Source organism: Melitaea cinxia, chromosome 1 (genome assembly GCF_905220565.1).
Source record: "Melitaea cinxia chromosome 1, ilMelCinx1.1, whole genome shotgun sequence".
NCBI lineage: Eukaryota > Metazoa > Arthropoda > Insecta > Lepidoptera > Nymphalidae > Melitaea > Melitaea cinxia.
In genome coordinates, this window is record NC_059394.1 from 172,613 (window position 1) to 189,042 (window position 16,430).

Sequence of the window (16,430 nt, forward strand, 5' to 3'; positions counted from 1 at the left end):
TTTATTGTGGACAGCATGTTATTCTATTATTACCTCTAAAAGTAAAAAAGGACAACGTAATGAAAAAAACTTGCACTGCAAATAAAAATCTGTAGTTTGACTGCTGCCTCTACTCGCACTTCGGACATTTCTATACAAAACGCTCGAACACTAGGCTACTCTCGTCACATTTACACTTAGCAGATACGAATACAACTTGCCTTATAGTATGAGTGTATTTACAGTGAGGAGGAGCGACGGCTGAATGCCATTTACAAATAGTATGGTGCGAGCGAGCTCTCCGCCGGCCGCGCCGCGCTGCAGCTGTGACTGCTAGTTGTTGTCTAACTCATCCAATCCACGTAATTACTCGAATAATCGGCCGGCGGAGAGCGACTCGCGTGCAATCACAGCGACGTGACCGTCCGTCGAAAGACGAAACTCGCTCATAAAAATCTTACATTAATTGTAAAATCTCTAACGTTTTAAATAATTATATTTATTTCTTAAGTGATCGAAAACTAAGTTTCCGGATAGAACGCTGCACGCGATGGAGTAGCGCGTGTGTTTCCTAGGCGGCGCTGCGCACGGCGGGCCGGCATCAGCTGGCGAGCTGCGCGCGCAGCAGCCGCCCGTGCAGCGCGCACGCCGCCAGCAGCGCCACCACGCAGCGCCAGCTGTCGGACAGCCCCGCCGAGCCCGTCTGCATGGCCGCCGGCCGCTCGCCTGCGAGCATAAGCTGTTAGTTCTTCACGTTCCAAATACTCGGTTTAATTATTTCTGTTGTCAGAAACTATTCTTATCAAATTCAAAAGAACATTGGGGACCATAAGTACACGTTATACAATAGAAAAAATTGGAATTATTTTTCTTTTTCACAACTCAACAAGAGCGGCAAACAAGCGTACGTCTTATCTGACCTACGACTCATTGATGGTAAGCGATTACCGTAGCTTATAGGCGCCTGCAACACCAGAAGTATCGCAAGCGCTTTGCCGACTCTATCCCCGATTCCCTACAAAAGTCCTGGTCACCTCACTCACCACAGAAATACAGCACTTTTCAAAGCATTGTTATTTATTTGTGATGTTCTGTAAGGTCGTGATATTCCCTAGTCTTGTTGCCTTAGATTTTAAGCATGATGTTGCCTGTTATGACCTACCTCAGTCATGTTCTTGTGTTAGACCATCGAGTATCCAGTTTAGATGAGTTGTAATGAAATGTGCGTGTAGTTACCGTTGAGCACGTGTACGCGCACGGAGGCGAGCTCTGCGTTGGAGGGCGCGCAAGAGTAGCGGCCGGAGTCGGCGGGCGTAGCGTCCTGCACCAGCAGGTAGGACGTGGTGGCCGCGCCCTTCTCCGTCACCACCGACACACCGCCGCGCGACGAGTCGTACGATATCACCTGCTTCATCCCCACCACACGGTCACACGGGCCTTCTCTCACACCATTACTACTCTCACTACTAAGGGGTCGTCCACAAATCACGTGGTGTTTTGTAGCAACTTTTTAACCTCCTACCGCCCTTGGTATATGCGGTGAAGCTTTAAACCTATTATTTATTATTTTCAGAACATGTACTCGTATAATCTGATTAAATTTTTGAAAAATTGAGCATGTCCCATTTCACTTTAAGGCTCGAGTGAGTAATGGACAACCCCTAACATAATCGCTAATGCGTCAACTAGACGGTTGGGTTCCATTCCACGTTAAACGCAATCTGTGTAATATTATGAAACTAAAACTTCAATTTATAACGGGAATCGTGTTGCCGGTCATGCGTCGCCGTAATGAAATCCTCCGGCTAGTTTCGGGGACGTATAAAATTGTAAACTTTCCGAATTCAGCGAAATCGTATAAATTTTAATGACAGTCATAAGCATCCGCCGCGAGGCTAAGTTTCTAAATAATTAAATGTAATAAGCCTCAAACAGAGCGTTTGCATGTCTGCCACGCGTCGCGGACCACCAAAAGGTACTAGGTAATGGCTTCTCGCGGAGAACTTGTAATGTCCATAATTGCGCTCATATGTAACAGTATGCAAACCAGGACGTGCTTGAAATTAACATCAGTGGTTGAAAGAAAACTTTAGAATTTAAAATGAATTGTTGCAAATCGTTTAATTTTTAAAAATAATTCACCTCTGGCAACATATCTATGATAGAATTAACCGAGTAACTTCAGAAGTATGATGTTATGTATCAAATTTGACCGATTACTACTCTACTGTGTAAAAGAGACCAAGAGAGAGATCACATCTCGTAGCAGCTACTACGCGGTGCTACGCATGCCAGGCATCTGCGTAGGATCTATTTTCGCGTAAATTTGCGAATAATCAGCATAACCAGTATTAGCTGCGTAGTTTTATTACATAGCATTTGGCATTTGGTCGTGGATAGTATACATTCGTTTTAATATTAAAATATACATCGGGTTTTATAAATATACAGTTTGTAAAATCCGATGTAATTAAAAAAAAAAGCACCAATGGTATACCATTGATGAATGGAAAATACCCAAATCAGAGATGTTATGAATTACAAGTTTTTCCAAGTTTTTGCTTTTTTTTAAGACATCAAAAACAATTAATTCCTAGAGAGTAAAATTTAATGACAACGAGAAATGTTTTTAAAGCATTGACTTATTGAAGAAAATAAATGCGTAACGTAATTACTCATGATACATTTTTCCGTCAAAAAAACTTTATTTCTCATCTCGTTCGATCGTGCTCCGACGTCGCGCGTCGAACATAAAACGCACCGCGGCTCAACTTCTATCAGCTTCGATGCTCCGCGAGTGACACTAATTGATCCTCAGCTTTGATTACCTATTGAGTGTGCCCTCGCAACCGCGACTTTGTCCCGCTTAGACTCGAACATACCACCCGTCCCTCTCTATCATGTAATGAACGACAGAGAGGTCGGGCCGGAGTTGTTTATCCGTTGCCATTTCAGTTCGTATTATACTAATGAAGTGCGCTGTTTACGCGAAAATGACTTATTTCTATGGCCGCGATCCACGTCGCAGCCCTGAATGGAACCTGTTTCATACAGCTAACAATTTTATCTAGGTAAATGTTTATTTCTAGTAGAGGAGCGGTTCTTTGAAATTACGTCGACAGTAAGGAAAAATTTTCTGTTTTTTCATGTTTGTATACTAAGAAAAGAAAGATTAGTAATAAAAAATTTCAAAACACAACCAACTACCACACTCAGTTCTACCAGCTTCAGCGTTTTTATTATAATTTTTATTTTTATATTATTAGAATGATAATGTGATCTTATCGGTCAAGTAAGTTCGATTAAAAAAAAATTGTTGAAATCATATAAAAGATTTCAAGACAAAACATAACCATTGTCAAAACACACACACACATACACTCCAGTCTATCGCAGTCCACTGCGCCAAAAATGGTGCGAACTCATGTGTTTTGCCTATAGTCACCACGCTGGGCAGGCGGGTTGGTGACCGCAGAGCTGGCTTTGTCGCACCGAAGGCGCTGCTGCCCGTCTTCGGCCTGTGTATTTCAAAGCCAGCAGTTGGATGGTTATCCCACCATCGGTTGGCTTTTTAAGTTCCAAGGTGGTAGTGGAACTGTGTCATTGTCGTAAACGGATATAAAATTTTCCATAAAAATTTAATGGACATGTGAAATACCAGTCAGTATTGCTAAAGGAAGGTTTTGCACAGTTGTTTTTAACATTGCATATTTTGAGGTCGAGAAACACGTAAAAAGCACGTTTGTGTACGGAGAGACCCATCAATATAGCGGCAACTATTCCCGCCGAAGTATAACATATTTTGTAACAATTTCATTACGTAGACTTTTCATAGCCGTTGCTTAAAAAGGTACAATTCTGACATAAATAGACAGACTTATAATATACACATACATTCAATAACGTACTTATTGTTACTCCTTGGGAAACAAATGTCTAGCAAAATTATTCAACAAAAAGAAAATTATAAAAGAAATCTCATTGTCACTTAACTTTGTTTATTATTTTGTAAAATATTCTAGACACGGAATAATTTTGAGAAGGTGTCTTTCGGTAGCGTTTAATAAGAGGTCGTCGCTTGGTCATTGGTTGCTAGAGCGGTCGCGGTCGGGGGCTGACGAATATGAAACGACGAATATGCTGTTACAGCACGTACTGCACACGAGACGGGAATCGTAGTACGATGAGACTAAAGATCTGATTTTAATGGAAAATATCAAACAATAAAGATAATATTACATTTTTAAGTAAAACCTCTTTACGCACGCTTGACTTGAGGAGTAAGCTGGTGAATGCGCGACGACAGCGTTACGAAAAGTTTAATCGGGTGAGGCGATGGAAAGTCGAGAGGGAGACATAAGTTAGTGAAGATAGGAAGATAGGGAGTTACATTTCGTATATTACTGTATGAGCTAAAGGAGTTTTACTTCAGTCGTGTGGTCTAAAGGAGATTTTTTTTTAATAATATTGTTGGATTAAAAGACGTAGCTCAGGTTTTAATCACTATATATTTAAATAATAGAAAAATTAACAGTAATACGCCGGTCGCTTGATGTAACAGATTATAGAGAGAGACGAGTATTTATTAAAGCGCACAGACTGCACAAATAGGCGCGAAATTCAAATAAAGAACATTATGTTCAACAAATATAAAGGTCGCAAACGAGCGTGCAGTTCGCCTGTTGGTAAATTACTGTAGCCTAAAGGAGCAAGCGCGTTGCCGACCTAACCGCCTAACCTCTCTCGGAACTCTGGCTACCTTTCTCAGTACAAGAACACAACAATACTTAAAAGCAGTTTTACTTAGCTGTGATCTTCATTACGACTGAAATTAGACAAGAATACAATTTCAATTAATTTTTTTAATTGCGGTGACAGGAGTGGACATGTATTGATAATAAGCCATTACATAATTGATTGATGATAATATTCCTTATTGACAAGTAACTCATAAATTAATCTGCCTAATTTCAAAATAATACTTAATCGTAATTCTATTCTTAATTTACTACAACAATATCCTTTCCAAAAATGTATGCCAACAAATTAATATCATAAAAACAATAAATAATGATGGCTAAATATCGAACGCAGAACCGGACGAACCGCATGTGAGACTTGCACAAATCCGAAGTTAAAATCAAGCTTCGAATTGTTCTGAAAATTTTAACTTTCATTATTAATGCCACCACATTGTATAGATGTTATTTGATAGCAGCGAAGTATTCTCAATTGAAGTTTGAGTGTTTTCCAACCGTCCGTTTAAGTGTAGAGTTTTGGAAACAAATTGAACATTCGTCCAATACTAGGAAACAAAAACGATTCAAAAATGACAGGTTAGCTTAGAGGTTAATAAAATTAATCTAAAATACATAAAATAGTCATATCCATATTAGTCAGAATAGCCTTAAAAGAACAGGAGTTATGATTTTTCTCACACAGTATTATGCCATGTAAATATTTTTAAAACAATTTGTACCGTTGTAAAAGTGTGTATCGGTTCCGACGTCGCTTGTAAAATGTAAGACATATGACGATTTATTTTATTGAGGATTTGGTCTTTATCTTCATAGAACAGATAACGGCAGTGAATATAAAAAGAAAAAAGTGTGTGTGTGTGTGTGTGTGTGTGCATGTGTGTGTGTGTGTGTATGTGTGCAATTCACACACGGTAGAAGTGAAACTTCTGAGACCGGGAGAGATTTTTTTGCACCGAGACTATAAAATATTCTGTGATATATTCTATCTCATTATCTCCCATACATTTATGTGTTTTTCTAATTATCGTGACGGATTTTCGTTTCCTCGAGTTTCAGATTGCAACGATTCTAAAGAAATTTCACTTCGATTCGATTACGATTTAACTTTTAACTATTTATCGATTTAACTACGATTGTTTAGTGAGTAATAACTGAACTTTTAGACAATACACGAAGATGTAACCTGGACCACATAATACCTTCCTTAAATATACGTACGTAATGGTTCTCGTACGGTATATTAGCACATTAGATTACGAGCCAACTTCTTACTTTTACGTAATCTCGTGAACTGATCACTCATTTTATTAAATATATATTTTACTTTAAAAAATCGTATTATACTGTTTAAGTTTTAAACTCCCATGCACACTATTCATAGTGCGCTTTTGATTCTACGGAACTGGCCTTGATTATGATTTTGAAATAATAATGATTTTAAAGTAATAATCGCGGTGTGTCCGGTAGATTTAAAACTGTTTTGTATACTTCTTATAATTGTATACTTTGTTGCATTTATTGTTTGATAATAAATAAACCAATATATGTTATTTTTTTATATAATCATATATCTGTAGCTACAACTATTCTGACTAATATGTTTTGATTTAGAAGAACATCCAGAAAGTGTTTTGTATAGAAGATATTCGTTTTAAAGTGCAGACGTGTATGAAAATACCATCCTCACGTAATAATTTTTGGGGTCGAAGGAGTACATCTTGAGATACACAGTAAAATGATTACAGGTTATATTTAGTGCTTAGGTCATAATTCAGCGATATTTCGACAGCTTAGCAGATATTTTGATAGCTAAAGATTCGATATGAATATATCGTAGATCTTTCTGGACGTTCTTCTGCCAGGTTATGAGCTAGTAAAGTAAGTAAAGTGGCGTGAATAATTACTTTGCGTCCTCTCACCTCTTCCTCATGGTACCAGAAGATGTAGGCGGGCGGCTCGGGGCTGAACTGGATGAGGCAGGTCAGGTTGATGGTGGAGCCGATGTCCACGTGCAGGTCGGGCCCACCCAGGATCCGCGCTGACGGCACTGCGACAGAATTGAAAACACGTTTGAGTATTATTATTTGATAGGTAAAGTTATCTGAGTCTAGCTTTAAAATTCCTTAATTATCCTGTCTTAATTGTCAAACGCAAGAATTGTCATCATAAGTGCGAAGTTTTAATAGTCGTGAAATTTTTTTCTTGTAATTTTCCAATTTTATGCGTAATTTCCTTCATTTTCATTCAAACTCATTTTCATTTCATCCTTCTACAAAGTATTAGAAAACTTTTGAATTAAGATGAAGGGAATCAGTTAAGTCGTTCTCAACCAACAGATATTACTAAACACATATAATACCAGATTTACATTTCAGAGAAACCTTTACGAAAACGTTCTGTGTTAATCAATGCAATTCTGAAATATTTACACACTCGTATGTAGTCTTGGGAATACTAAAAGAAAATAATTTTATATTTCTTCGTCTCATTGTTACTTCTGCATTGGGATTAAAGATATAAAAAGTGTTGCTAAAGCAGTCACTTCTACAGATACAGGTCTAACATTGTTTTACATTAATAATCCAATTAGCCGTGCGAGTGTGCGGGCGATGAGAATGCGCTTCGGCGCCGGTCTCCGGAGGCCGCTACATCACAATCACTCACGGCGCTCTTCCTAACAATATTTTAAACTAGCTTCTGCCCGCGACTTCGTCCGCGTGGAATAGTTACTTTGAGCTAACCGGGGAAGCTCTCAAAAATAAAAAAATAAACCCGATTTTGAAATATTCTTCATTTGTGCTCCGCTCCTATTGATTTTAGCGTGATGATATATAGCATATAGCCTTTCTCGATAAATGGGCGATCTAACGCTGAAAGACAAGCAAATAACAAACAAACAAACTCTTTAGCTTTATAATATTAGTAGTGATACTCTTACGTTATCCATCGGAGAATTGCCTTCAGTTGTTTCATTTGAGTGGAAATTGTAAGACTTCTTCGAAATTGTAAGATCTTCATTACTTAAGAAGATGTTAATTATCAATAATTGTGTTTGCAGGAAAACGAAAAAAACCGACTTCAATTATATCGACAAGTAATACAACGTAGGTAGACGAAAAAATAGTCAAGTAAATACGCATTATCAAAGATTACTCCAAAATTTGTAATCAGATCTCGATAGAATTTAAATGTGACTACATGATAGACACCGGCTTTCGATTAAATTGAAAATCATCAAAATCGGTACACCCAGTAAAAAGTTATGCGGATTTTCGAGTTTTCCTCGATTTCTCTGGGATCCCATCACCAGATCCTGGTTTCCTTCTCATGGTACCACACCAGGGATCTCCTTTTCAACAAAAAAAGAATTATCAAAATCAGTTCATAAACGACGTAGTTATCCCCGAACATATATTAAAAAATATATATATATATACAGTCGAATTGAGCAACCTCCTTTTTTGAAGTCGGTTAAAAATAACATAATTAAGCTATTAGGCTATTTAAATTATGAACCTATTAACGCGCTTCCTAATTTCAGGTAACAAATTCAATTTTACACCGTTATTGAGCAGGTAATAGCGTACATCGCTGCGGACCGCAGCTAATTATTTCGCTAGGCCCAGTAAAGTAGCTGTATTTCGTAACAAACGGCCGCTAAACTTATTCATTGTAGTTCAACTTGTTATTGTCTTGAACCGTATTTGGAAAGCAGATTTAAAGTTGCTTTCAGACTCATATCATATTTATAAAACTTTTAGCAGACTTATACCGTAGTGTAATAAATTGTGCTAGTGGGTTGATTCCTTTGACACGGCGTAAAATCCTGATGGACAAGTTGATAAATTTGTCATAAAATTTTAGGTACAAGAGGCATCGTAAATTTTTGCTTCTGATATTATGGCAAAATTTGTGGATTTTGAGAATTGATGAGATCGAATGTCAGTAAAATGTTCAGTCATTTCTTTGATATTTGTTCCAAGTTTTTATTTTGCTTAAAGCATTAAGTTCTATAAACTTCATTTTTTCATAATTTGTTTTTACAATAACACATATTTGTTAAAATTTAACTCTTACAACTTTTTAAAATTTCTTCATTACCATAACAACGAAAGATTTATTGTACATTGACATGTTATAACTCAGGGATCATTCGAATTTTCTTCAGAATTTCTCGAACATCAAGTTCTTAGACTTAATCTGTTTTCATTAAGGTAAATTACGATATACGATTTGTCGTATAGATGCAGACGATAAAACGATGTCGGTATTTGATTTGATAAACTAAGTTTCAATGTTTCTTAGTAGCTACTCAAGTAACTATCAAATGTTAAGAGCTTTTAAAATAATTACCTGCAAAATCAAACCATATAAAAATTACGTGTAACTCATACCTCAATTATAGATTCATAGGCCAATGAACGATTGTCTGAATTAGTGTAAAGGGATTTACGAAATGCGAAGGCGCGATAAGGAAAAAGTTAGGCAGTAAAAACGAAGTGAAATCTGTGAGATAGTGAAATAGATAGCTCTCGAGGTAATGTGACTTACTTTAAACTTAATTATAGAGGAATGGAAGAAATCTATTATATAAATTTTGTTGATGGTGGAGAACCGCTTCGAAAAAAAAAGACGTCTTAAAATATTATATAATACTAGCAATACCCGTGCGAATAATTCGCACTAAATTAGTAAATTATAATAAGTAATTTACCGACCGTCAATCATGTTGACGTTATTTCAAAAATAAGCCATCATACGCGTATATACAATTTTAATTATTAATTAATTTACAAATACAAAAGCAATAATAAATTTTTTTGTTGTTTTCGCCGGTAGAGCAAGCAATTATCTATAAAATTATGTATAATTCAAGTGGAGTAATTGTTAGATTTTTTCTAAAAAGGGAGGCAAACATCTTTACCTTAGCGTATTTAATATATATGATTTAATGTTAATTGTGTTACTGTATTGGCGCAGTTCAGATTAACGACGGCACAGCAAGTTGGCGTAGAACATGCAGATGTTATTTATGTTATTTTTTTGTTTATGCCTTAATCAGATTGTCTGTTTCAGCAAGGATCGAACCTGCATCTCCGACTTACCGTGTCGGTGCTTTAGCCAATTAGCTATGGAACGATGTAACCTCTAGATCGAAATTTTCGATATGATGATTTTATATTCGGCCTAAGCGACCGTGGCGTGGCGCGGTGGGTTTTTGATATATATTAAAAATTGTTTAGAATTTCCTCGTGTGTGGGTAACACAAAAATAAATCATACGAATCAGAGTGCCTGTGTTTGTGGCGTGTGTTTTCGACACACGATGACACGACACAGGATTTTGATCTTGTCTTGACACGCTCCAGATGTATTTTTTTTTCTAAGTTATGTATATTTTTTTAGGTAGGGCACGAGCAATAAATATTTTACTCAAAATTTACAATGACCAAAGTAACTAAATGGATCACCTCAAAACAAATAATGCACGTTTTATATTTAAATATTAACATGAAATTATATTTAATGTAATAGGTCTGGTCGTACAGCATGAGCTTGTGCGATCCACGGATGTAAGTAACATTAATTACTGCGCTAAACGTGGATAGTTCTATTAGTTCTTCTCTTTTTGGTTACAGGCTTGAGATGTTTCTAGTGTTGCAAGCGTCAAAAATCACTTGATAAATATATATGATATGTTAAAATTAACAAAGGTGTAAAATCTATCTAAATTTGTAAATGTAGTCTGACACTATAAACAGTATAAACCCACCCTAATGTACGAAACGTGAAGTTGTGGTGTTATTAATTAACACTTTGCATGAACTCGAACAAAGAATATTGTTTAGCGAATAGCTTTAAAAATCCGGGTTTAAAAATATTATGCAGCATTTTTATTAAAGAAAGGAATTTAAAAAGACAAGGATCTTGCGAGAGAACAGCTCCACTAATGGCTTGTGTTAAATATGCGTAAGGATGCGCGTTAATTGTTGTTTTGCTCGCTTTGAGCAAACGGGAGTTTTCTCAGCCCGCCTCACCTCGCCTCGCCTCGCCTCGTTCGCCCTCTTCGTCCGCTGCGGTGATTTACGCGCGCACATTAAATACCAATTAAAGACAAGAGGCCGATGTTACGATGTTCATCGCTTTTTATTTCACTTTCATTACCATTATTGGTTCTGTAGAATTATTTAATTAAATTGGGATGATGTATTCAAAATTTAATGACTACCCCGAATCTGTTCTCTTTGTTTTGATATTATGATAAAATGTTCTACAACTCCTTGTTCTGGGACTGAAGCTTCTTCTTGTCTTGGTCTTCATGTCGTCTCCATTCTACGTGACATTGAGGAACATATCCGTGATATCCTGACGCTAGTGAAAGCTTTTCGAATAAATTAACACGAAACCGAAAGTGGTCACAGAACTCTTAAAAAAAGTGTGTGTGAACTCACGTACCTACGTAAGAAGCTATACCTCACTGGCTAGCTAACTTCACGTTACTAACTTCTTCGTTGACTAGCCAACTTCAGGGTGTCGGTTTTTTTGTGACGGTGTGCGCGCGCATCGTAAAAAGTTACTCTCATCATTTTTCCCTAACGCGCCATAAGGAGTATAACTTACAAAAAAAAAAGAATTTCAGTCACACCACTTTTTCACTTACGAAATAAGAGCAAGCTACAATATTATATAAGCTATCAGTATCGATACAGGAAACAAGACGGAGCGAGTCTCGTCGGTTCTTTCAAGCAGAAGTCGAACAACGTTTCTCTTTGTCCAGTCGCCGTCATCGCTACATTGTTCGAACCACTGCAGTCTATTTTTTGTTTACGTTGCATTTCGACCAGTTTTGCCACAGAGTAGCTTGATCGTATGAGTAGTCAGTACAGACTGGGTCATCGAATAACTTTCTAAGTTCCGGATATTTCGAAGCTGCCGAATAATATTTAATAGTTTTGTAATATTTAGAGTAATACAGTTGTTCGAACGAAAGATTCGTGATATCGACTGTCGTGTGTCAAGTCTATTGTCTTGCGTTGGCTCGTGTTTCTTTTTCAATTACTTTGATAGTTTCGTGGTGACGGGGATTTAAAAATAATGGTAAATCTTTTTTACTATTGTTGATAAATGAATTTAAAGTTTATAATTTAGTTCTGTAGCATGTGTTCATTACTCTGAACTAGATTATTTTAATGATAGATAGTGGAAGTATGGGCTTGGTGCCATTATCTTTCACACGGGATTTATAAAGGGAATTTTTATTTGTTGAATATGATACTAACAGCTTTTTCCAACGTACCTGTAGAGTTACTTGCTCATTTTACTCAATTTAATCTACGCCTTGTGTTCATGTTGTTGTAACTAACTACATTTAAGTACAATAAATGTAAATCTTTTTATGTAGAGCTTTACATTATCTCATCATTACAGCCTTTACAGTCCACTACTGGACATAGGCCTCCACAAGTTTACGCCAAAAATAGCGTGAACTCATGTGTTTTGCCCATAGTCACCACGCTGGGCAGGCGGGTTGGTGACCGCAGGGCTGGCTTTGTCGCACCGAAGACGCTGCTGCCCGTCTTCGGCCGGTATATTTCAAAGCCAGCAGTTGGATGGTTATCCCGCCATCGGTCGGCTTTTCAAGTTGCAAGGTGGTAGCGGAACTATGTTATCCCTTAGTCGCCTCTTACGACACCCACGGGAAGAGAGGGGGTGGCTATATTCTTTAGTACCGTAGCCACACAGTACATTATCTATACCTAACTAATTATAGAATATTATATGAGATATGACTAAATGTAATGAATGAAAACTCGAGATTATGTAGCAAACTCCTAAAACACGTCATTTAAGATCTTAATTGTACGGAGTGCAACGTTGCGGCGCGAGCGTTTCGGTTAATTCAATGTTTTATGACGTCATAACTCCGCGGCCTTTGTGCTCCTGTCTCAGCGCACGAGCTGTACTGTAATAATGATTATTGTCTTGCTCTTTTGAGGAAATTTACGCGAAAATTATAAAAATAAATTCTAGTTTATAATTCTAGTTATCTATAATATAAAAATGAGTCGCTGAATGTGTTGCTAAGCGCAAAACTCGAGAACGGTTGGACCGATTTCGCTAATTCTTTTTTTTTAAATATTCCTTGAAGTACGAGGATGGTTCTTACGGAGAGAAAAATTCTAAAAATAAAAATTTTTAATTTCCTGAAAAAGTCTAAAAACAACACTTTTCTATACTCCCATACAAAAGATTTGTGATAATACTTAAAAGTCAATTTGAACTTTAATACCATACGATAAAGTTTGTGTTAGGCGATACGATGTTCGCCGGGTCAGCTAGTAATTCAATAATACTGCTTTTAAGCAGTGTTGTGTTCCAGTGGTGAGTACGGTGATTAGAACTTTCTGGGGGGGTGCAGGCGTCTATAGGCTACGGTAATCGCTTACTACCAGGTGAGCCGTACGCGTGTTTGTCGACTTAGTTGTATAAAAAAATGAAAAAAAAAAGTAAAATTTGGAGAGGCTCAGACGACCAAACGGAATATTTTTAAAATTTTATTAATACATTGAATGTGAAGTTTTCAATATTGTGAAAATTGTTCATGTGCGGGGCTAGTTTGTTTTTATATTTAAGACTTTTTTAAATAATTTTAGTTCCACGCGTATGTAATAGAATAGCCAAGTTAACAAAGAAAACTAATTTCAATATTTCGCTTCAACCTTCAAGTCAGTTTGATAAAGAATACTTCTGCCCACATTAGCGATTATAATTGGTATTTATTCCAGCCATATATGTTAAAAAGTAAGTGCATTTTTTGAACCTATGAAAGAGCTTACTTAATTTGAATAATGTAACCTCTCGGGCGGACGCGAGCTGGCTCATTCTAATGGTCACAATCGCTGATACAAATTAGCGACGCGCAAACAATAGCCCAGTTGGAGACACGGCGCCGAGGAATAATTGAGCTCATTGGGCGCACTTCACGGCTGGCGAGGTTTTGTTAGGACAGAGGAGCTAGAAGAGACGAGAGAGGAGTGAGGAGCGGGGAGCGGGGAGGAGAATGCGGGAGTTAGTGGCATACTTAGCCTCGACAAATTGGTTTAATCGCTTGCCTCTTTGTTACATTAAGCGCTCGCTTTCTTGCGAGTTGTGAACTTCGAAGCGGCACAAAGCGGGCGCCAAATTGTATGTAAAAACGAATTGTTGTTCCAGGAGTAGTTCTAGAAGTCGTGTGAACGAAATTGTCTCATACGTAATCGTTACTAGTTACGAGGACGAGACAAAATATGCATCGAAATTTAACAATATTGTACATATTTACAATTCACAACATAAGAACGAAGTCTTTACAGATAGTTACGAGACAAAGCATGTCCGCGTTGAATGGTGCCAAGAACCCTGGTCTTATATTTTTTGACTCTGTTTCTGGAATATTTTTTAAAGAAAAGCAACAATTTAACGAGGTTGCAGAAAGCGGCGGCTTCTTAGATTTCAGTGTAGAACATGGTCACGGCCGCTGACGGATGCAAGCGGCTGGCAGCGCGCCCGCGCCCGTGGAGCGCCCGTGCGTCGCTTTACGACCCTTGTCGACTGTCGACCTTATGTAGGTAACTATTCCATTAAGCATACAGAATAAAGAAATATTCTTTTACTCGTATTTTCAAAGTAACCAACGAATATTAGTGTTAAAGGATCAACTACATCATTAGTAAAAATAAGTGTGTATGCTGCGTTTTAATGATAAGCTGACTGGATAGAAAAAGTGATGAAGTACGACGAGTAAAAGCAATGAAAACTAATATATTATAATTATTTATGTATAAAGATAATCTTGTGCTAGGATTTGAAGGAAAAGTTAAAAAGAAATGTAAACCTCTAATGGGGGAAATTCTGAGACGTGTTTACTTTCCTCATCACAATGTAGCAGCGTGAGGAAGTGACAAAACTCAAATCGTAATAGTAGGAACGGACATCACATTTATAAACTGTACGGAATGCAGCTGAATAGAACATTAGGTAGACAGCTAAATGGTGATTAAGGAATTACTAAAACTGAATGAAAAGGAACAACTTAGCTCAAGCAATATATTACGCAATACATTCACAAGTACAAGTTGTAATACTTAGATTTTCTCAGGAACGGCGGGTCAAAAGTAGTGAAGCGGGTCGCCACCGCGTTAATTGCGCTTATTATTTCCGTGCGAGGCAGCTAAGTAAACGCACTGCAACTTTGCTCATTACCGCCCGCTATCGCCGCTACCTCCGCCACCCGGTGAATAGCCGGCGACTCAGAACATTATATTATGTTTATGGTTTAAGTAAAAAATAAAAATAAAAGAAATAAAGGTGTTTCAACGGCTTCTAGAATAATTAAATCCTGTGTGGAACCATATAATGCAAATACCCGAACGCAAAAATCGGTAGCTTTATAAATGTCTATATGGGTTATACAAACATTCTGCGGAACACAACGAACAAGCAAGTTGGCGCAGTGGTCAGTTTGTGTGACTGGTATGAAAACAGATCAATCTAAATGTAAACAGCCACATCACCCGAGTAACTGTGACTAAAATCTGCTAACACAATCAAACTTGAAGACGAAACAGATGACCTGCAAACTAAATTATCCTTTAAGCGTTCTCTGCTGAGCTTTGATGGTTTGAGCTTCGTCGACAACGCTTCTTTACTGAGGGTTGGCGTGTAATTTGCCTACCAAGAGTAACAGTCACTAGCAGATGTTTGAGATATCAACGGAACTGTCAGATTTACGTGCTTTCGACGATGTATGCATGTATATTGAACAAAAACAAATAAATATTTTAAAATAACAAATATTTGCTTTGAGCGGGAAAATAATTAATAGACTAATTAAAATAGAGAATTGCCTGAAGAGACATAAATGGTAGAGTATAAATCATTCGATATGCAGAAGATGTTGGTAAACATTTTGCAGTTCAAATAGAAATTTAGAGCAAAAACCGTTTCGGAAAACGTATCAAAATTTAAAGTTGCCCGTGGAGGAAATCGTATCTCAGCGAGAGTTATTGAATTTTCAATATTCCTAGCGTTTTATTTTATTTAGAGTTCGGGCGAGGCCGGCGCCGCGCGGCCGCGACACCTTCCTCCCGCGACTCTTCACTCTGAAACTTTGATCCTATCCCGCAGCGGAATGAGGAGGCGACGCAATTCGTTCCTAGAGGTAAAACTACAGTTACTTGTAAGAGGAGTCATTCTTTACGGCGCTGTCCGAGCTATAACGCAGCCAACGTATAGGCTGACTACCGAATAATATTTTTGTTTACGGAATTATTGTCGAGTGGATGTAGCATGGATGTATTAATATTTTAGATCACTGTCAACTTGTCACTGTCGGCCTTTGAAATATTTTTTTTAAATTTACATGAATTAATTGAGTGTATTCTGTGACGATTCATCATAGCACTATGCAGCTAGCGAGGCGGTCAGTTATCCATACCGATACACATCAGATGTCTCGAGTAAAGTCATAAAAAGTCAGACATATGTTGTGACGTAAGTTTCTCAGGAACACAATACTGCTTGAAAGCAGTATTATTTAGCTGTGATCTTCTGTAAGGTCGAGGTACTTCCCCAGTCGGGCTGCTCCATATTTTAGGCAGGAAATTTCTACAGTGTCCTACCTCAGTCATAGGGTGTTCTTGTTTGATTTTTG

At 37.5% G+C, this 16,430-nt stretch overlaps 1 protein-coding gene across 1 annotated transcript in view; it reads right to left on the bottom strand.

Moving 5' to 3' along the window:
• Nucleotides 1–580: 580 nt before the first annotated feature.
• LOC123657362 overlaps nt 581–16,430 on the bottom strand; it is an 82,026-nt gene continuing 66,176 nt past the window's right edge. Inside the window, exons 4-6 of the mRNA XM_045593186.1 lie at nt 6,644–6,786; nt 1,216–1,387; nt 581–705 (exon numbers count right to left, since the gene is read on the bottom strand). Of these exons, the coding sequence (XP_045449142.1) occupies nt 581–705; nt 1,216–1,387; nt 6,644–6,786 (440 nt within the window). The remainder of the gene's footprint in view (nt 706–1,215; nt 1,388–6,643; nt 6,787–16,430) is intronic.